A 24,084-nucleotide genomic window follows, 5' to 3' on the forward strand; every position below is an offset into this window, starting at 1 on the left:
CAGGTATGTGCCACATGCCCAGCTAATTTTTGTATGTTTAGTAGAGATGGGGTTTTGTCATGTTGGCCAGGCTGGTGTTAAACTCCTAACCTCAAGTGATCCACCCACCTTGGCCTCCCAAAGTTTTGGGACTACAAACTTGTGCCACTGTGCCCAGCCTTAAAACAATGTTTTGACTGCACCTCATCAAATGAGGTCAGATGTTGCTATGATTTAATACGGTTTGTTTGTTCCTACTAAATCTCACGTTGAAATTTGATCCCCAGTGTGGTGGTGTTGGGAGGTGGGGCTTAGTGGGAGGTGTTTGGGTCACGGGAAGATCCCTCATATAGCTTGGTGTCGTTCTAGAAGTGGTGAATGGATTCCTGAGAGAGTAGGCTGTTAAAAACCTGACCCTCATTTTCACTCTTCTGCATCCTGTCTCACCATGTGATTTCTCTGCATGGCTTGCTCCCTTTCCACTTTCCAAGCAGCCTAAGGCCCTCATCAGATGCAGGTGCCCAATCCTGGACTCTCTGGCTACCAGAATTATGAGCCAAATAATCCTTTTTTCTTTATAAATTACCTAGTCTCAGATATTCTGTTATAGCAACATTAAACAGACTAACACCAGCGTGGAATATTCCACTTGTGGCACCACATTGGTGCTCAGAGTTTTGGATTTCGGATCAGGGATGCTCAATCTATGTTACTTTTCTTATTCTGTAAAATGAACATACATATACATTCTTAAAAGAAATTACTAATATGAAAGAAGTCTGAATGAATGCTACTAAAGAAATCTTTCTTCTTGGAGAGCAATGTTTTCCTCTCAATAATTATTATAAGACATAAGAACAAAGTAGTATAAATACAGTGTTAAAACTGTAATCATGATTTGACTATATACTGCCCTGGGACATCATTTATTGTACAAAACAATGACAGGGACAGAACTCAATGCCAAACAAAAAAGCAATAATTGTGATTAGATGGGATGAATAATGAACTGAGAATCAGTAGAACTGGGTTTCAAATTGGAGATTGCCATGAGCTACCGAACAAATCCCAGGCTTCCTAGGCTTTAGTTTTCCGTCTATAAAAGAAGGGCTTAGACCAAATGGTTTTTCAAATTCTTCTCACATTTTGAGTTTAAGATTTTTTTTTTTACCTCCTGTGGACCATGATTTACAGGTACGTTCAGAGATAATTCCATTTTCTTCTTGTCACATAGGTGAATGGCACTTGAAACACTCTGTAACTGGAACGAATACATAAATACATATATACTCTAATTGGAGGTGATTAGGAAATTATATAAGTAAAATACAATCTACTTAACATATTTTATATGTTTATGCAAAATACATGGAAAAAATATATAGAGTTGAGAATATAACATGTAACTGAAGGCAGAGTAGAACAAGGGAAGTAACTTCAAAAACAGACTTTGAATCCTGCCTCATATTAATTGGGTACGTTTAGCAAATTATTGATCTCTCAATGTCTTGGGGCTTAAAATCTAATAATACCTACATGCAGGATAGTTCTAGAAACTGAGCTAATAAATATGAACTGTCTGGTACGAATTAGGTACTTAATAAATTTTGGGGAGTGTGATTATATGTCTATCTAAAATTATTAAGTATTTGTCATATTTTAGGCACTGGCCTGTAAATACTATTATTATTTTCATTTTATAGTTAAGAAATTGAGGCTTGGCCTAAGTAAAGGAATGGTGGGGCCATGGAGCCAATCAGATGTGATTTAGATGCCCACATCTGTTTCATGTGGGACATTAGATTAAATCTCAGTTTACTTATCTGTATACTGGAGATAAAAATGTCTATTTTGAAGGATTACTGTAAGGAAAATGAAAAGTAATGTATGCAAAAATGCCCTAATATTACTTGTAAACATTCAATAAATGGTAGCTGCTGAGTAGATGATTTCTTTAAATACTATTCTTTTGTATTAAAATTGTTTAAGTGATTTATTCCTGTCCAAATAAGCCAGGCTTGGATTAGTTTCCATCACCACTTAGTGATTTAAAAACAAACCTATCAATCATTTTATTCCCCAGACCATCATAATGCTAACTACTCTTCAGAATTTGGAAACTGATGAATTCTCATCCAGCCATCCATTATCCACACTTACTACTGCCTGCTCCATTTACATGTCTAAGGAACTTCAGAAGGAAATTACTCATATTCATCTGTGTATATAATGTACCTAGCCCAGGACTTTATACACAGCAATTCAATAAACATATATAAATACATAGTTTATGACCCTTTAAAATGAAATTTTCGTTTTTTCTGTTATGTAAGGTTTTTCTGTGCTTATAAAATTTTCCAAAGCATTTCTGATAATGCAATATCCTTGAATTAGTAACACTGTTTTTCATAACGTATCAGTTATACTTCAAATTTACTTGTTCTAGTGAATCTGTCCCTAAGAAGAAATGAAAATTTAAAGAAAAACTAATTTTGTTCAGTGTTTATTATTCAAGATATAGAAACTAATTACCTAGGAAAACAAATTATGGGAGCTGATTCCAAGAGTTGAAAAAATGTAGGAAACTCAAAACAAATTTTCCTAGTAATCTTTATTTTCAGAATTTTTTTTTTTTTCTTAAGAGACAGTGTCTTGCTATATTGCCCAGGCTGGACTGGAACTCCTGGGCTCAAGCAATCCTGCTGCTTCAGCATACAGAGTAACTGGGACTGTCAGCATACACTATCACACCTAGCTCAGATATTTCTTTATGAAAAATCTTATTTAATTGGTATTCTACTGTTGTCCCTGACATTAGCTTACTGTGTGAGGTGTACATAGTGACTAAGTTCCTTATACAGTAGTCCCCCTCTCATCCTGGTTTCACTTTCCACAGTTTCCGTTACCCTTGGTCAACAGTGGTTTGAAAATATTACATGTAAAATTCTAGAAATAAACAATTTCTAAGTTTTAAATCAGATGCAATTCTAAGTGGTATGATGAAATCTTGCACCCTACAATTCAGTTCCACCCAGGATGTGAATCATCCCTTGACCAGCATATCCATGCTTTATAAGCTACCACCCTATTAGTATCAGATTGACTGTCAGGATCACAGTGCTTGTACTCAAGTAACTCTTTTTTTTCTGAGACAGGGTCTCACTCTGTCACCCTGGCTAGAGTGCCAGCTCACTGTAGCCTCTACCTCCTGGGCTCAAGTGATCCCCCATCTTAGTCCTGAGTAACTAGGACTACAGGCACGTGCCATCACATCCAGCCATTTTTTTTTTTTTGTATTTTTTTATAGAGAAGGGGTTTTGCCATATGGCCTAGGCTGGTCAAGTAACTCTTATTACTTAAGTCAACTCTTATTACTAATGGCCCAAAGTGCAAGAATAGTGATGCTAGAACATTGTTAGAATTGTTCCACTTTATTATTGCTTATTGTTAATGTATTTACTCTGCCTATCTTATAAATTAAACCTTATCATAGGTATATGTGTATAGAAAAAGTATGTATATATGTATTATAGATATGTATGCACTGCGTATATATATGTGTGTGTGTATATATGTGTGTATGTATATATATATATGATTCTGTACTATCCATGGTTTCAGACATTTACTGGCATCGTGGAATGTATTTCACATGCATAAGGGGAGACTATTGTACCTTAGTTATCTCATCTATAAAAATCAGATGATATTCTTGCCCTATAAGTATCACAGATTTAATACAAAATTTTTTTTTAAAAGAACAACGCTAAGTGGAAAGAATATGGCAACTTAAAAAAAGTAGCTGAGTGTGGTAGTGCATGCCTGTAGTCTCAAGCTATTGGAGACATTGAGGTGGGCGGACTGCTTGAGCCCAGCACTTCGAGGTTGCAATGAGCTATGATCCTGTCACATACTCCAGCCTGGGCAACAGAGGGAGAATCCGTCTTTAAAAATTAAAGAAAAATGTTTGAATCTATTAAGGAGTAAAGAAATTGGTATACTCTGGAAAATACTACCTACTAGAAGTGGGGAGCCAGTGAAAAGTTATTAAAAGAACAAAAACACAGTTCCTCTTTAGTTCCTTCCTTTATGCATTTCCCTTCGAAACCAAGGGTGATGCCACTAGATCCAGCAAGTCACAAGGGGCAAGCAATGTCATTTAGTGATAAAAATTGTAGATTTTGCTTGTTCACACCCCAAGAGTTTGGCTGACTGCTGGTTTTTATATTGTATATTAAGTACAATTTAATGAAACCCATATCCCCTAACAAACCACGGTTTGTTAGGGCAAAGTAAGCATAGTTTAGGACTTGCCCTAATGAACTGTGGTTGCTTTTTAAACAATTTTGGATGGTATTACAATAAGAGCAACCCTGCAGTAATACGTCCCTTCAATTGTTCTGACCCATAAGAGTCAGACTGAGTAAATAACACAACTCTCCTAGGTAATTCATATCAACTGTTACTGTTCCTTTGGTCTAAAAAACATGGTGTTTGAGAGGAAAAATTAAAAAACAACAAATACACTTTGGTCTCAATTATAATAAAAATTCTACAGCTAAACTTGGCAAGCAATCTCAGAAAAAAAGTACATTACATAAAAAGAGAAGTACGAGAACCCAGACATATATTATTCTGTAGGCATTATAACTTTTGGAAAATGAATGTACATTAAAATATAAACAAATGCCTCCAATGGCTCAGTGCATTCAATGTACACAACTGGCTTGGATTACACATTTTTAAATTTACGTCTGATATATACAGGTTCTGGAAATGTCTTTTAAAAAATATTTTAAATAAAGGTAGGATCCTGCAATATGGCCCAGCTGGTCTCAAACTCCTGTGCTCAAGTGATTTGCCCGCCTTGGCCTTCCAAACTGCTGGGATTACAGGTGTGAGTCACCACGCCTGGTCCTGGAAATGTCTTTAAAATCTGAAGGTGGACATTTGAATGAAATGGAAAAGCTTTTGGTGACAAAGGAAAAGTAGCATTCATAGTCTCTGGTAAATCTTCTCACTCTAAAACTGTAGCTTATGTCTGTGAAAAGTTTATAATTAAAAACTACACTTAACTAAAAATCTCCATGAGTAATATATAGTTGTTTAAATTTCTAATTTCCAGCATTTCATTTGGCAATTTACCTTTGTTTTCTTTAGCTGAATAACAGCTTCAAGAAAAGTTATCTCTTCAAATGTTCTCAAAACTGGTTCAAGTTCTATTAAACATTCTACATAAGAGAAAAAAATACAGTTTGAGTTCAGATTGCTTCTAATTATTAAAGTGAAATCTAAAAAATAATCCCTTATAATTACAGTCACTTGTTTCTCAACAAACGTGCTATGCCAATTCAATGGGGAAAGAATACGATTGCCTTTTCAGTAAATGATGCTAAAACAGTTGGATATCCACTTGGAAACAGATAAATTTAGATCCATACCTCACACTACACATAACAACTAACTTGAAATAGACCATACACCTAAATGTAAACATAAGGGGAAATCTTCATGACCTGGGGTTAGGCAGAGTTCTTAGATATGACATCAAAATGAAATCCATTAAAAAAACTGAAAATTGGACTTAAAAAATTTGAACACTTTTGCACTTCAAGATAGTATTAAGAAAAAATAAAAAGCTTTAGACCTGCACAATATATTTTCATGTCATGTATCTGCTAAAGGGTTTGTATCTACAATATATATAGACTCATGACACTCAATAATAGGAAAATTAGCAACATTAAAAAACAAAAGATTTGAATTTCACTAAAGGGAAGACACAAATGGCTTCAAGAAGCATGTGAAAAGATGCTTAACATCATAAGAAAATTCACTTCAAAACTGAATGAGTTTAAAACTCCATACTCACTAAAATATAATTAAAAAGATGAAGTAACAAGTGTTGACAGTGATGTGGAGAAAATGAAACCCCTCTTACATTGCTGGTGGGAATAAAATAATGCAGCTACTTTGGAAAATAGTTTGGCAGTTTCTTAAAAATGAAAGTAAATTTATCATATAACCCAGCAATTCTACTCACAGATAATTAACCAAGATAAATGAAAACATATGTTCACAGACTTGTATGTAAACTGTCATAGCAGCATTATTCATATAGGCAACAAGTAGAAATAATCAAAATGTTCATCAACTGGCCAGTGGATCAACAAAATGTGATCCATATGATGAAATATTATTCAACAATAAATTACTGGACTATGATTCATGCTGAAACCTGGATGAACCTAAAAAACATTTTGCTAAGTGAAAAAAACCAGATGCAAAAGGACCACACATTATTACCATTCCATTTATATGAAATAGCCAGAAAAGGCAAATCTAGAAAGACAGAGTAGATTACTGGTTACCTAGGGTTAGTGGTGAGAACAGGCAGTGACTAAATAGATTTGAAGGATTTTGTGTGTGTGTGTGTGGGTGGGGGTGAGATGGAAATATTTATGGTAATGGTTGCAAACTATAAAATTATTAATATTAAAAAAGTCAATGAATGTACACTTAGAATGAATTTTTTGTTAAGTAAATTATACTTTAAGCTTTTGCAATAAATGATTCCTCTCCACTACTGTGTTAATTTGCCACTTAATAGGTACATTAGTTGAACAGTTAAATCCATTTTCAGAATGTATATTCTCTAGTCATTTTTTCAACAAAAGTTTACTGATCTTCCTCTTTTCCTTAATTTAGTTAACCTATATATTTTTTTAAAAAATAAGAAAAATATTGCTTGCTTTTAGTTTTTCAAGGTTCTTTTATTTTTTATTACAATTTCTTTTGTTGTGAACTTTTCATTTCTTTTTAGTAGATTTATCCAAAAATAGGCATCTTGTGCTTACTCTGATAGCTCGAGTTCCCTTTATAATTTCATGTTCTTCCATTTGGTCATATTGACAAAATTTCTCTATTGAATACACTTAAGCTTTCTCTGTTATTGGTTTTTTTGTTCTTCCTTTCTCTTTCAGGTTCACAGAACCTGCTTTTCACCATTTCAATACACACTAAAGCCTTAAAATAAAACTAACAAATTGTATAGGCAGTAATGTGTTTATAAATCAATGACAGTACCTTCCCACTGAAACTAGGAAGCAGTCATCCTAGGAAAAAAAAGTTGTACTTCCATTTAAAAACAGAGTCCAAAACCTAACAATAACAACAAAAGCAGTAGTATCCCAAAGGCTATAAATGAAAAATGTCTAAGGTAGACTACCGTACTTTGTAAGAAATGTGATAAATTAAATACACACACACACACACACACACACACACACACACACACACACACAACTATTAGATACAAAGCTGAATATATTTATAGACAATTTCAGTTAAAGAGACAGTTTAAAAATAAATTCTGAGTTTTTATTACTAAAAAAAGCAATGCAATGTATTTTTCATTCAATACTTATATCCATTGTTCATCAGCACTATATTTACAAATCAAAAGTTGCTAAGGTAATGGGTTCACATTTTCTTTTTTTCCAGAGCCACAAGGAAGGGTACATATCTCTTTTGTCCTCTTTGCCATTTCCAAATGGTAATTTGTTCTTTCTGTGAAAATTCTAGCTTATCTAAAGTTCATATTAGGCAATACTTACTTCTCTACAAACTTTTGCTTTTCTCCTATGTTCACCGAAGATTTTGGCTTCTGACTTACTGATTTCTCCACCCTGCACTGATCAGTGCTCCACTGAATACCTGAGAGGAACCCTCTGCAAATCTCTGGGGTTCTCCCTCTGTGGACCTTTCTCTTTCTGGTGCAATGTCTATGAAGTCTATCTGCCTTGGTCTACCCATGCTGTCATCCCTGTCTCCTTAACTGTGAGTGTCCACTGAGCTCCATCTCATTTTTCTCTCCCTGTGCTGCATCTAGAAACTGTCAAGGCAGGAAGTTGGGCAATCAGAAGCCTCATTCCATTTGTTTCCCGTCCATCAGCGACTGCTGTTGTTTCCTGATATTTAGTGTCTTAAAAACCACTGTTTCACATATTTTGTGTAGGTTTTTCAGTTGTTTCAGGCAGGAGGGTAACTTGGCCCCTGTTACTCCAACTTGACCAGAAGTGGAGTCACTGGTTTCTCTAAATTAACGGCCCAAACTGGACACTAAATACCACTTATCAGCAATTCTATTTTGTTTCCCAAATATATCTACTATTCTGTTCTCATAGATAAGTGGTTCTTAAAGTATGGTCCAGGGACACTGGCAGGGGGTGGCTCCTGAGGGTTCACGAAGTCAAAACTATATTCAAAATAACAAATACTAAGACATTATTTTCCCTGTTTACTGTCATCTCCACACAAGTATATAGTGGGTTTATCCAGAGGCTAAATAAGGTGTGAAAAGATCACTGCTTCAACAGGTAATGGAATGTGTTCTTATACATTCCTACATTTTAAAATCCCTTGGTTTTAATTTCTAATGTAATAAATACTAATAGATATAACCCACATATACAAAAGCTTTTTGAGGTCCTCAATGATTTCAAAGATTCTTGAGACCTAAAAGTTTGAGAACTGTTGTCTTACATGATCATCTTGTACTGTTAGAGGAGACACTTAAGTCCTTTTCTTCATGTTTCCACAGAGAATATGACATTTCCCATTCCATCCTCTCTTCCAGCTTTTTTCTGCCCCTCAGTCATTCCTCCTCACACTTACCTCATTTGTTAATCTTAGAGAAAAACTGAGCATGCTTAACTGCTCCCCTTGCAGTTCTCTCCTTCTTTTAGAAGTCAGCTTGCCTAAAGAATGCATATATTTTCTGCTTCCCTATGAAGAAGTAGGGTGAGACCTGTGGTGGGCTGGTAAAGCTATCAACTATAGGAGTAAAATGCTTATACTAAGCCCATTTGGGTGCAGATCTAAAGGTACATTCTCCAGTTAGCTTTATGAGTAATGAAACTGGTATTTTGACCACCATCTATCTTTCTTCCCTGGCTTTAAAAAGATATATTCTGAACTTAGGGAAGGCAGGGTTAAGAGGCATTGTACCTTATCTTCCCCTTTTCAACCTCTTACATCCCCATCCTCCATCTTTCCTTTGAGCTGATCACCTGCTCACATACTACACTAAGAAAACAGAAGCCACGAGAGGGAATTCCCTCAGGGTTCTACTACCAGATCTACAAACTTCTTGCACTTGTATCCATCTCTCCAACCTCATTTCTCTTACAGTAGAAAAAAGTGTCCATATACTCATACAAATGTAAACAGTATCACTTGCACTCTGAATATCATTTCCTCCACCTCTCCAGCATTCTGTTTTTGATACTTTCTCAGCTCTTGCACAGATAATCTGACTCTCTACTGGATCATTGACCATCATGTACATAAATTCTAATATTATCTCTTATCTCTAGGAATTTTTTTTTTTTTTTTTTAAGAAACAGCATCTTGCTTTGTCACCTAGGCTGGAGTACAAGTGCAGTGGCACAAATGTAGCTCACTGCAGCCTCAACCTTTTGGGCTAAAGCAATCCTTCTGCCTCAGCCTCCCAAGCAGTTGGGATTAGAGGCATTGCACTATGTCTGGCTAATATTTTAATTTTTTTTTTTGGTTGAGACAATATCTTGCTGTGTTGCCTAGGCTGGTCTCAAACACCAGAACTTAAGTAATCCCTCTGCCTTGCTCTCTCAAAGTGCTGGGAGTATAGGCATGGGCCACTGTCCCTGGCCATAGGAATAAACTTTGACCCCGTATTATACTTTAGCTATCACCTTATTTTTTTCTGCCTCTATTCAGAGCCAAGCATCTTGCTGGAATTGTCCATACTTGCCTTCACTTCTATCTATTGTTTTAAATGTACATCAGTCTTTTGTTTTCATATTTTTACTAAAACTCCATTTATTTGGGTTACCAGTGATGACAATGTTGGATAATCCTGCTTATCTTATTTGGCCTCCTGGCAGATTAAACATGTCTGACTATTCCTGTCTTGACTTCCAAGATACAAAGACTATACTCTCTACTGTCCTCTCTTCCTCAATCTTTTTTCCTCTTCCTTCTTCTCAATTTCTAAGTGCTAGAATGCCTCTGAGCTCCACTGTGGGTCCTCTCTTTGCTATCTACATTTCCTTCTTAGGTGAGCCAGTCCAGACTATCAATATGTTAGTGATGTTCAATTTTATATTAGGATCCTGGCCTCTTCCTGGAACAACAGATTCATGTATTGTTGTAGTAGCAGAGGCAGCTATTATGACTATTTCCACTTGCTGGCTATTATAAACAATGCTGCTATCACTAATCACATACAAGTCTCTGGGTTAACATGTTTTCATTTCTCTTGGGTTACCTGTTAATAGGATTCCTTGGTTGTATGGTAAATTTATCTTTCATTTTTAACAAACTGCCAAACTGTTTTCCAAAGGGGCAGTGTAATTTTATATTCCCACCAGCAATGTATAAGGATTTTGGTTTTTCTACATCACTGTCAACACTTGTTATTTTTGGTCTATTTATAGCTATTTTTGTGGGTATGAAGTAGTAACTCATTGCAGTTTTAATTTGCATTTCCAAATGACTAATAATATTAAGCATCATTTTATGTGCTTTTTAGCTATTTGTATATCCCCCTTGGTGAAATTCAAATCTTTTAACTCATTTTAAATTATGCTTTATGTTCTATTATTGAGTTATCAGAGTTTTTCATATATTCCAAAATCAAGTCCTTTAGCAGACACATGTTGTACAAATATGTTCTCCCAGTCTGTGGCTCTGCTTTTCTTATCTTTTTGGACATGAGGTCTTGCAATGTTGCCCAGGTTGGAGTGCACTAGCTTTTCAAAGGCATGATCACAGTGCACTATTATATATCTTCAAACTTCTGGGCTCAAGTGATCCTCCTGCCTCAGCCTCCTAAGTAACTGGGACTAAAGTTGTGGACACTAAATGCCTGGCTTTCTCTTCTTAATAGTACCTTTTGAAGTGCAAAAGTTTCCAATGTTTTCAAAGTCTTATCATAAATGTTTTAATGAATCCTGTTTGTTGCTGACATCATATTTAAGAATTCTGCCTAACCCTAGGTCATGAAGATTTTCTTCTACATTTACATTTGAATGTCTGAACCATTCTACCTCTGAAATATTATCTTAATTCTGTAACTCTTCTATCCCCAGAATTTCCACCTTAATTAGAAAATTCCTGCTAGGCGCGATGGCTCACGCCTATAGTCCTAGCACTTTGGGAGGCTGAGGTGGGTGGATTACGAGGAGAGCAGTTCAAGACCAGCCTGACCAAGATGGTGAAATCCCATCTCTACTAAAAATACAAAAATTAGCTGGGGGCAGTGGCAGGCACCTGTAATCCCAGCTACTCATGAGGCTGAGGCAGGAGAATTGCTTGAACCCAGGAGGCAGAGGTTGCAGTGAGCGGAGATTGTGCCAATGCACTCCAACGTGGGTGACAGAGTGAGACTCTGTCTCAAAAAAAAGAAAAAAAAATTCCTGAAAGTTTCTTTTCTAGCCATTTTGCTTCCACTTCGGCTTCCTCCAATCAGCTTTCCACACAGCAGTAAACATTTCACCTAAACTTTTATCAGATCATGTCACTTCCCTGCAAAACATAGTTTAATGGCTTTCCATTGCACTTGGAATAAAAATCGAACCTTTTTATGATGGCCAACAGCCTCTCTCTTACCTCTCCTATATAATCTAATTCCTTTCCTTGCTCACTATATTGCAGCCACACAGGCCTTCTCACTGTTCCTTGAAAATATAAAACTTTTTCCTCTTCTAGGCTCAGAGCCCTTATGCTTGCTGTTTTGTTTGCCTGAATACTTTTTCTTCAGCATTTGCATGACTGGCTCTTTTTCAAGCTTCAAATCTCAGCTCAAATGTTTGCTCCTAAAAAAAGGCCTTTATTTGCCTCCCTAAATTAAGTCTATTACCTAGCTTATTTCCTTTTAAGACTATCACAATCTGTATCTTGCTTATTTATGTGTTTTCACTCTGCCTTCTCAACTAGAATGTGAGCTAGCTGCCGGAGGTTTGTCTTGTTTACTACTCTGTTCCCAGGGCTCACTCCATTACGTACACAGCATACAGTAGGGGTTCAAGACATATTTGTTAAATATATGAAGGAAAGTGTTATTCCTATCACATGAGTTCTTTTTGTCAGAAATTCTCAATTCTGCTCTAGAAGGAGTGACTCCAATATAAATACTATGATAGAAGAGGGAAAAGAATTTAAACAACTTCTAGCTAGTCATCTAATTTGCACAATTTTTTAAGGAATATTTTATTCACAGTATATTAACTACTTCTGTAATTTAAAGAATCCAGATTAAAACTATATACTCACTTAAGAAAGATGGTCTTTCATCTGGATTTTGTGCCCATCCACTTTCTATTAGAGAGATCATACGTGCCCGGTGAGGTATATCATATGGCAAACTTTCTTCATTAATAACAGGTCTATGTCCTTGTGACACACTATACATTATCTGCAAAGGATTGGTGACGTCTGTCAAAACAAATGGACTGCATCCATTAGAAATATATTATGATTCAGCATATTACTTACATTCTAAAACTAAAAGAAAATAAGTGAATATTAAAATTTTAGAAATAATTCATTACCCCCTTTTCTGTGAAGGAAATATATATATCCCACACCATTGCCAGACTTGTCTGATTCCTATGGAAGGAGTTTATATCCTCACTTCATTAATTTTGGGCTTGGCCATGTGACTGGATTTGCTCAACAGAGTATTTGTAAAGCAGAGCTGAGCAAAACCTAGCAGAATCAAGAAGAGCTACAGCAACTAATATTTAATGTGAATGAAAAATAAATGCTTATTGTCTAAGCTATGGAGATTCTGAGGTGGTTTTTTGTCACACAACAACCTGACCTACACAAACCTCAAAATAAAGAAATAAACAATATTTTCCAAGAATAAAAAGGACAGATTAGTCTTCAGTGTTTGCTGGTCTTTATAGACAGAGCAGTAATTAAATTATCATATAAATAATTTTACAGCTAGAATGGAACTTGAAAATAGTAATTTAAAATTCTTATTCTGCAGGTGACAAAAATGAGGACTCAAGAGATTGTGTGACTTGATCACAGAGATAATTACTATCAGAATGGGAATTCAAGTCTGGGTTTTTCTGATCTTTAATCCAGTATATTTTCTAATACAGTAGACTCACAACTGCATCCTTAACCCAGTATGCTTTGTAGTATGTGATACATTCACAATTGATAAATTCTTGTTTTAGTGTGTTTTCCACAAAATGAATAAGCAGATTTAAAATAACATGATTTTTAGATAGTTCTAAGGGTGACCTACTAACATGATATTATTGAGCATAAAAAAGTCAAAACATACCTTCAAAAGGCTGTTTTCTGGATAACACTTCCCATGTCATAACTGCATAGCTGTTTAACATAAGAACACACATGTTATGCATTTTAAATGACCTCTGCATAATAAACTAAAATAGCACTATTTTTAAAAGCTGACTGTGAAGATACCATTTTTGCAAGTAAGAAGGCATCAAAGAATTACTGTATACAATTAAGATGATGAATGCTCATCTAGTTTTGTTTTGAAAGAAAATCAATTTTAATTTAAAAAATTAGGAAATTACTGTAATAAAGCTTAATGTTACAGGCAAGATTAACTTTTTGTAGATGATTTAATACTGGGATTAATTCATGAACACCCACATAACCTATGCCCTTTAATTAAATGATACTATTTTTCATACAGAACAAAGAGCAAGAAAAAAGTTCTCATGTGGCTCTATTCTACTGACTTTTTTCTGCTCTCAGCACTCTCTTCTTTGGTAGTGGAAATAATCTACCTACAATTTAACTTCAGTTGTCAATTACAGGGTTAAGCTGTATAGAGTTTATAATTAGAATAAATGGTTAAATGGGATATAGGAATTTTGCCACACCCCAACATTAACCATGCATTCAAAATGGACACATGGAATTTATTACTACCAACACCTTGTGTTACAGGAAGAGTGAGGAGTACAGAGGGAATTCCTACCCAAATAAAGGAATAATATTTCCTCATATTTCCCTGACAGAGAGTACTGAAATTGTACATAAAGGCAAAATTCACAAAATGAATGACTAACAGATTTAAATTGGCCTATTTTTATAGAATCAAACCAGCTTTCAAGAACTGTTGGGAAGCACATGACTTTTGCCTTAGGAAGATATTAATACATTTTCCCTTCCCTCAGTACATCATTCAAAATGAATTAAAAAAATTAGAAAACAAAATATAAAAGGACAGTTTTTTACATTCATACAATGCGAATGTAAAAGACACTGTAAGAATTGTTTTATTGCACCCACTAAAATGGATTGGCTAGCTTTGGATTTAATGAGAAATAACAAAAATTAAAATGCTTTTGAAGAAAAGGAATATACAATTTAATTAAATTTATAGTTCTCTGGTAGAGATAGAGCATTTGTTCCTAAAATGATTCATTTTTAACTGAGTATTTATTAAAGATGGCAAAAACCCATTTAAAGAACTATAAAATGTGTTAATATAAAATTTAGAGTCTGCTTTGGCATTCACTAGTATATTAAAAGAGATAAGCATAACTTATAAGTGAGGTGAATGTCCCTATCTCCTAAAACTATGTAATCATCCTCCTTTTTTTCTGGTTAAATAACGAGTGTCAAAAACAATGTGTTATGCTTATTACTGCATTATGAGATTATAAGTAATATGCATCTGAAATATGAAAATATGATCTTCTCAAACCCACCAATTTGTTGAATAAAAAATTCACACACATACAAATATTAGGGGTTCTTTAAATAGAAACATCCCCTGTATGATTAAGAGTTTGTCTATTTATCTAAAAAGATGTATAGATATGACAGGCTAAAAGGTTGCACAGGTTGAGAAACTTAATGCTAAAATGTCAGAAACCACTATTTCCCTCTGCCTTTCCAAGTCACATACGACAAAAATCCTTAACTATATTATAAAGTGATAGGAATAAGAAGATATGCTTTAAAATTTCTTAAAGGATGTAAAAATTTCTTTAATTTGAAAAGCAAGTCATTAAATTTCTTTAATTTGAAAATCATTTATCACCATGGCCTCAAGTTTATTTTCACCACAATTATAAGAGAAGAATAAAAATCACAGTTTAAAATGTAGCTTCAAAATTCTGGTGGACTAATTTTGTGTTTGAGACAAGGTTAACTGAGCAAAAGCAACTTTACTCTACCTATATATATCATGCTTGATACTGGCCCTTGATTTTTGCCCAGGTTCATAGTTTTCAGGTGGCATATAGACAATTGTCCCTCCTTCTGGTGCAGATTTGCTACTTCGTGATTGTGAGAGGGACATCATGCGCCATTTTGATAAGCCGAAATCTGCAATCTGTAAGGGAAAAGGGCAAATAATTAAAAATTTTTCTCTTTAAAAAGTCCAAAAGTCAACTATCTTTGTGTATATTCACTGCATTTAGTTATCAATCTGAGAAAATGTTATATATTTTAATATTTTATTTCTGTGTATTTCACCAGCTTCTTACAAAATTAAATTCCATAGTGCTGAGCCAAATAACACTAGAAGCAATACATACTGACTTCAAGTTTAATATAACATTACAAATTTCAAAAGAGACTGTTTGAAAAATAAAAAGAGGCATTTTTTATCTGATATTCTCAGTGAGTGTGTACCTTGCACACCTTACTTTTTATGACATATATAGCTTGATACTTTCTACATCTCAAAGAGCTGCTAAGTCTACTCACATCTCATACAATTGTCACTGATCATTTTTTACAGTTCTGGTTTATACAATTGTATTCATAATGTCCTAAAGGTAGCATCCCTCAATTATAAAATAAGCAAAATCTCAATAATATTAAAGATAATTATTATACAATTTTATGCTGATCACTAAAAGAAGTATTTTGTGGGAACAGTAAAATTGCACATAAAGCATATTTAGGTCCAATACAATGGTTGCCTAAAGAATTATCAGTGACATTATTCTGTGCCTTTGAAATGTCCTTTATAGTTATATTTCAATTGTAAATCTTGTGCAGATATTATACAGTATCTTATAACTCTAAATATTTAAAAGCTTCTTTATTATTTATTTTTTAAAAATGGAAGACAAAATATAAGAACCGAAATAATATTTAATACACAAGGGAGTATGGGAAATCCTTAAAGACATTTAAATTACTTAGAACATTTTACTGTATACTTTAGAATTCAGCAGAGTGAAATGCACTCCATGCAGCACATCATTTGTTTCCATTGTTTACCACCTACATTTTTTACTGGTTTTAACAAAATACATAATTTTTATTAGCATTTAGATGAATTTGAGATAAAAAAAATGTGACCTCCACTCCAAAAAAGGAGGGGTAGAATAAATGAATCTTTCACTCATTTGCTATAATAAAAAAGTAAATTTAAGGAAAAAAATAAAAAAAATTTAAAACTGAATTCACAGCAAAGGACCAAGTATATGCTATTGATGCATGAAAAAGAAACTAGAGGTCATTAACTATTACTCTGCTTTTGTTTTCTCTATCAAGAATAGTTTCTGGTCTGAGACAAAGAAAATAAAGTCTGAGGAGGCTGGAAAGTTATGCAAGTATCATATATTTCAAGTTATTGAGATAATTTGCAAATATCTCCTTTTGCAAATCAACATTTGCAATCTATAGAAATATATGGAGTATTCTAAAGTACACAACCTAGGAACCTAAGGATAGGTCTGACATAGTTGTAGGAGCCACCCTTAAACTCTGGTGTTTTAGTTCTCCCATACTGCATGAAGTCTCTCTTTTTAAAGGGCCTTAATTCCATTTATAAAGGAGAAGCCCTCATGGCTTAATCACCTCTTAAAGATCCCATTTCTCTTAATAGCATAACACTGGCAACCCCTGCAGTTTACAGGGGACACATTCAAATCATAGCATTCTGCCTGTGGCTCCCCTAAAATTCACGTCCTTCTTATATACAAAATCTATTCATTCCTGCCCAATAGCCGTCGAAAGTCTCAACTTGTTCTAGTGTCAACTTTAAAGGCCAAGTCCAAAGTCTCACTTAAACATCATATGGGTGAGACTCAAGGTACAATTCATCCTGAGGCAAATTCCTTTCTAGTTGTGAGCCTGTGAAATCAAATAAGTTAAGTGCTTACAAAATAACATGGCAAGACAAGCAGAGGATAGGTGTTCCCATTCCAAAAGGAAGAAATAGGAAAGAAAAAAGGAGTAATAGGTCCTAAGTCAGTCTAAAACCGAACAGAGCAAACAACATTAAGTCTTAAGGCTTGAGGATAATCTTTCACTCCAGGTACTACCGTCTGGACACACTGGGGTGGTGTTGAACCCCCAAGGCCTTGGGCAGCCCTGCCCCTATGGCTTTGCTGGATGTAGCCCACATGTCATTTCTTATGTATTGAAGTCACATGCTTTGGTTTTCCCAGGCTGGTGCTGCATGCTGGTGGCTCTACAGGTCTGAGGTTCTAGGGACAGCCCTGCGCCCACAGCTCCACTAACCATTGCTTTAGTGGGGTCTCCGTAAAGGATCCACCCCGAAGCAGATCTCTGCCTGGGCCCTGAGCTTTTCCAAGGCACTTTTTAAAATCTAGGTGGAAAAAGCCATGCTCCACAGCTTTTGCCCTTTGCATGCCTGCATAATTAGCACCACAAGGTTGCCATCCAAAGCTTACTGCTCTCTGGAGCAGTGGCATGAGCCACATCTGGGCCCATTTGAATCACAATTGGAATTGCCAAGCAACACACACTCTGGGCCTGTGATAATAAGCATGGCAGCCTTGAATATTTTTGAAATGCCTTTGGGGGTCATTCTCCCACTGTTTTAATGAGTAGCACCTATCTTCCTTCTATCCATGCTAATTTCTTCATCAAACAGTTACTTTGCCATGCTCTTGTTTTCTCTCCTAAAAAGGATTTTTTATTCTTTACATGGTCTGAGAAATTTCCACATCTTTACATTCTAATTCCCATGTTCTTCCTTTCCATCTGAGACTATTCATCCAGGAAGATTCTCTTCATAACCACTCAAGTAATCTCTAAAAGAAGGAAGGTTTCTCTACAGACCCTCTCTTCACTTCTGAGCCTTCACAGAATTTCCCTTAATGCTCTCTTCATGGCAGTCTAGGCTTTCTCTGGCATTCACTTCAAAACCTATTTCAGCCTATATGCCATTATGTAGTTCTAAAGCTACTTCCACATTTTTAGATGGTTGTTATGGAAACTCCTTACTTTTCTGGTACCAATTTCTGTCTTAGTCCATTTGTGCTGCTATAACAGAATACTGCAGACTGGGTAATTTTCAAAGAAGAGAAATTTGTTTCTCACAGCTCTGGAGGGTGGTAGATTCAAGATCAAGCCACTAACATTTTGTCTGCTAAGCGCCTGCTTGCGGCCTCCTCATGCAGTGGAAGGCAGAAGGGCAAGCTACCTGAAAACTGGATGAAGCTTTTTTTTAAGGGTCTTAATCTCATTCAGGAGGAAGGGAAAAGCCCTCGTGGCCTAATTACCCCTTAAAGGCCCCATCTCTTATACTATCAACATTGACAACACCTGAATTTTGGAGGGGGCATGTTCAAACCATAGCAGCTGGCTTAAAAAATTTAAAAACGGTTACAAAAAGGGGTATTTTATAATTATGTAGAAAATGAAAAAGCTGGCAAATTCTGAAAAAAGAAATTATCAGAACAGTGGTCAATTTCTGACCTTGGGTGATATATCCCAAGTGATTGGCACAATGCCTAGCACACAGTAGTTGCTTCATAAACATTTATTAAGTAAAGGAATGACCAATTTCATATATTTTTTGACACTAGTAATACTGTCAAAGAGTAAATGTATAAATGGTTTGTATATTATAAAATATTTTGATGTACTTTAATAAAAACATATTAGATTTCTAAGTTAGTAGGCCTATCTGGTGTATACAGAAGAGCAGGAATTCGCACATTTGTTCACTCAGCAAATAATTATTGAATATTTCTATATGGCATGTGCTAGCTATGTTAAGTAGACTAAATTTCTGTCTTCCTGGAGCACACATTCTAATTATGGAAGATAGTCAATAAATATATTAATAAAATACATTATGTCAGATGGTGAAAAATATGATGGAGAAAGCATAAATCAAGGTAAAAAGAATAGAGAGGAACTAGGTGGGTAGTAAGAGAAAGCCACTCTGAAAATGAGGATGAAGAAGATGACTGAGTAAGTCATGAGAATAGCTAAGTGCAGTTAAGCAAGGACTTTCATGAAATTTTAAAGGACAGAACAAAGAAATATGGGCTGTATAATAGCACTTTTAGGAGTATTCCAAACAAACTAAGTATTCTCAAAAAGTCTGGATTAACAAAAGAACTGATATTGACCAAGAGGAAGGTTCTTAGGGCCATGTGGTACAGCTCTGTTTCGAGCTCTGTACTGGCTCATATTTAATCATCACTTAAAGATACAAAAAACTAGCTAATTAAATTTGAGGATCACACAAAACTTGAAGAGAAACTTAAAACCTTTGGATTACAGAAATAACATTCAAACAGTCTTAAGAGACTGAAGCAATTGCTCCAATCTAAGAAGATAAAATTTGATCATATCTAGAAAATACTCTATAAAGTACATAAGGAGAGGTGGCTTAAACAATAATATGTGGGAAAAAGAACCTCTGAGGGTTTTTTGTTGACACTAAGCCCAATTTGAACCATGTGATATGACTACCCCTGGAAAGCAGATGAATTATTAAGGAACTATTAAGTATTTAGGGGCAAGGAAGTGACACTTTCACTAAATTCTGCATTCATCAGACCACACCAAAAATAGTACTGTGTTCCATTCTGAGGATCAAAATTTAAGAGAGATTTAAACAAACAGATGCATCTGTATAGCACCAAGGATTAAAATCCATGTAATAAGAAACAACCTGAAGGAACTGAGGGTTTTATCAGAGAGATGGACAAAATGTACTTGTATGTGAGGGCTTGGGAGACAGCTCTTAAACTTTTAATTTACTTTCAGTTAGATGTAGAATAGCTGTGAAATCACAATAGCCAGTGTCTTCAGCAGTTAAGTCTTGCATCTTAAAACAAAAATGAATTGAAGATGGATCACAGATTACATATATAACATACAACTATAAAACTTTTAGAAGATAACAAAAAAAGATCTTCAGTAAGTAGACCTTGGTGAAAAGTGCTTAGAAATGACAGCAAAAGCATGATATATAAAATAAAAAAAATTGACTTCATTATAACTAAAATTTTTGTTCTCTGAAAGTCCTTGTTAATGGATGAAAATATAAACTATAACAGGGAGGGAATATTTGCAAACTACATATCTGATGAAGAAGTACTATAACAAATACAGAACTCTCAAAACTCAACAGTGAGAAAACCAAGGTATCCCTTTAGAAAATGGGCTTAAGACAGGAAGAGACATTTCACTGAAAACCATTACATGGCAAATTAGCATGTAAAAAAGGTATTCAATATCATAGGCAGTTAGGAAAATGCAAATTAATACCAAGATGAAATATCGCTATGCATCTATTAGAACAGCTAAACAGAAAACAGTGACAATACCAAACACTGGTGAGGATGTGGAATAGGTGGATCTCTCACACATTGCTGGTGGAATTTAAAATGGTACAGTCACTCTGGAAAATAGTTGGATACTTTCTTTAAAAACTAAACACACCCTTACCATATGACCCAGCATTTGCATTCTTGAGCATTTACCACAGAGTAATGAAGACTTATGTTCAGTCATAAACCTGTACATCTTTATTCAAAGCAGCTTTATAATAATTAGTCCAAACTGGAAAGAACCAAAATGTTCCTCAAATGGTTAACTGTGATAATTTTATACTGTGGAATACTATTTATCAATAAAAAACAACTATGATACAAGAACAACTTAGATGGATCTCAAGAGCATTATGTGAAGTGAACAAAACTAATTTCAAAATATCACATACTATGATTCCACTTATATAGCATTTTCAAAATGACAAAATGAAAGAGATGGAAAGCACATTAGTGGCCATTAGGGGTACAGATTGTGGTAGGGAGGAAGTGGGTGAGGTAGCATGAGTGGTATCTTCGTGGTGATGTTACGAGTAGTGCTGTACCTTGATTGTTGTGGTTACACAAATCTATACATGTGATAAAGTAATAGTACTATGTACACACATTGTACTAATGTCAAATTCCTGGTCTTGAAATTATACTGTTATTATGTCTGACATAACAATGTGGGAAACTAGGTGAAGGAGACATAAAACATCTTTATTACCTTTGCAACTTCCTATAAATATATAATAATTTTAAAGTAAAAAGTAAAAAAAGGTAATCTTGACAATTCAATTAAGAAACAACGGCTTTATATTTCGTATCATAATTCTATCTCTGTCTAGGAATAACTTCCTAAAGAAGAAGAATAGAAGATGGAAATTAGGAGCTATGGAAATTATTATTCATCAGTCTCTATCTCTAAGGAGAGATATGAAATTCGCTAGGCCGAAGAAATAACTAAAAAGTATTTTTAAAACTATTAAGGACAAGGAAACAGATAAACTTTAAAAAAGTAATTACCTTAACATGAAATTCACTGTCCAATAAGATATTCTGAGTTTTCAAGTCATGATGAAGTAAAGGAGGGGTCATATTGTGGAGGTAATTTACACCAAGTGCAATTTCATGCAGGATGCGAAATCTCAGTGGCCAAGCAACATCAGGATATTCAATTTTCTTCATATATATGTGAAAAGAAACAAAATGAAATTAGTCCAAATTTCACTAGGTTTCACACTTAGAAAGTTAAATATTCCATGAGGAAATACAGTATAAACTAAGGTAAAAACATATGCTTATTTTTATAAAAGAACATCAATTTGATAGGGTTTAACATTTTCATGTCTTACTTTCCTCACTTTATAGAGAAAATCACATTAACTTTATAGCACCAATACTTGCTTTTAGTTTATATTGGTCATGTAACTACATGATTTTGGGTCTTCTTTCCTCAACTAACACAGATCTCAATTATTTTGTGTCTCAACATAGCCAGAGTCTTATACTTACACCCATATCCACCACCCCATTCTATGTCTTAATCAGGTAATTTGAGTGCATACAAATACATACAAAATTACACACAATTTGTTTTTAGGAATTACCAAGCCATTCATTAAAAAATTATATTTTAATTTTTCTGTTAATATAAAGTCATACTTTATTATTATAATAATCACTGCATAAGTAATAAATTATGACAATATTGACTAAACATTAATTTATCATACATTTAATCATATAATTAATATATCTGCATTCCAACTTATAAAATAAGCCTTTGTTTTGTTTTTGTGGAAAGGACAGTCATTTTTGTTTTTAAACCTATACAATACAGAAACACTTAAAATGTTATGTTTTATTTTTCACAAAAGACTAATGCAGAATATTACTTTCTCTGGTATACACAGAGACCTGTCCCCTAGAGAAACTGAATCTTTTAATCTGTAAAAAAGGTAACTTTTTCTGAAAATTATGTATTAAACAGTAACCAGGCCTCTCTGCAGCACAGTGTAATATGGAGGCTTGTGATCATGGAGACAAGGGAGAAAAGAGCTCACCCTTTATTTTATAATTTTTTTCCAGGAGTTAACAATCCCCCTAGAGGAGGCTGTAGAATTTCCAATGAGCTGCAAATTTGGGTGCCAGAGTATCTACTGGAGTGTGAGAAGAAAATATTAGATTTCTACTTATACTCATTTCTCAACAAAAATAAAAAAGAAATTGTGATATATTAATATTTGTATATTGGTTGCTGTGGCAGTTACACAAATCTTACAGACTGACACCAGTTACTTATTCCATCCTTGTTTCAAATGGTCACAAGTCATGAGTAGAATGTGATGTATTCTGAAACAAAGAGAAGGTACTCTATGACTGACTGACAATGGCACCACTTTCCCTTGGTCACTTAGAGCACACTGTGTTACACTATAATTTAGGAGTATCCACTGATTGAATTTTGTAGATTTTTACAATTTTAATTAAGCCAACTCTCACAAAATAGACCAAGTGGTTTAAAAAGATTTATTGAAACTACAGACTCATAATATTAATAATGTAAGCTCAAGCAAACACCCTTAATTGAATACATGTATTTTGAAAATGAGGATTCCTAGATTTGTTTACTCATGAAATTCAGTCAAAGAAAGAGTGAATGGTATCTTGGGAAAAAAGGTAAATGGCTCATACCACTGTCTATTATTAGAAAAGCTAATGTATCTGGCATTCAGAGATAATTTATTAACATTTGGCCTGCTAATTCAGAACTTTATGAACTGGCATTAGTAACAGTAAGTTTGAATTTGAAATTGCTATTAATATAAAATAAAATATCACTTAACAGTGGATTTTACAGTGTACAGAGTTTATCTTTTCCATTTCTATCCATGTAATCTGCATATAAATACTAGAATTTGTTGTAAATGTCAGGAATGGTAACCCAGGCAAAATAATCTAGAGTACAGGGCCTGAATCGACAGTGTTTTAATCAACACAAAAATGTCACAAAAGGTAAACTTTTATCCCTGTAATAGTTTTTCATTTTTCTTCGATTCATCTATATATTCCTGAATAATCTAATCAAATTAAAATCAAAGTAAAATATAGTTTGAATAATAGAAATGGCATGAAAATGTGTAATACTTACTCTATGTAGGAGTTCATTTAATGATCCATTTGGCATGTATTCAGTAACTATTCCCAAAAATTCAGGCTCATTGCAAATTCCCAAAATTGGAAGAATATAACTAAATCTAGCTTTGTGTAAAATTTCGGCTTCTCTTAAGACATCCTTTCTTTCACTAAGAAAAGAAAATGCATAATTACTTCAAGTAATACAAAATATACAATTAACATGCCTGTAAGATTAAGCCTGGATTTTTTCATTAATTAGCTATGTAACCTCATGTAAATTATGCAACTTTTCTGCACCTTAGTTTCATCATATTTAAAATAGAAATAATACCTACCCTATATATTCCACAGGTCTGTTTAGAGACCAAAATAACTTCTA

The 24,084-nt window shown here is 34.4% G+C and overlaps 1 protein-coding gene across 2 annotated transcripts in view; it reads right to left on the reverse strand.

Annotated features, from left to right (window-relative positions):
* The window catches only part of RIPK2 (receptor interacting serine/threonine kinase 2), a 33,880-nt gene that overhangs the window by 4,533 nt on the left and 5,263 nt on the right, over window positions 1–24,084 (reverse strand). The window contains exons 2-8 of one of the 2 annotated variants that reach the window (XM_002759053.7): window positions 23,719–23,872; window positions 21,591–21,746; window positions 15,204–15,361; window positions 13,325–13,374; window positions 12,295–12,456; window positions 5,125–5,210; window positions 1,151–1,240 (exon numbers count right to left, since the gene is read on the reverse strand). In XM_002759053.7, coding sequence (XP_002759099.1) covers window positions 1,151–1,240; window positions 5,125–5,210; window positions 12,295–12,456; window positions 13,325–13,374; window positions 15,204–15,361; window positions 21,591–21,746; window positions 23,719–23,872 — 856 coding nt within the window. The remainder of the gene's footprint in view (window positions 1–1,150; window positions 1,241–5,124; window positions 5,211–12,294; window positions 12,457–13,324; window positions 13,375–15,203; window positions 15,362–21,590; window positions 21,747–23,718; window positions 23,873–24,084) is intronic. The other variant, XM_008982865.5, reaches the window with a different exon arrangement.

This window comes from Callithrix jacchus, chromosome 16, assembly GCF_049354715.1.
Source record: "Callithrix jacchus isolate 240 chromosome 16, calJac240_pri, whole genome shotgun sequence".
Lineage (NCBI taxonomy): Eukaryota > Metazoa > Chordata > Mammalia > Primates > Cebidae > Callithrix > Callithrix jacchus.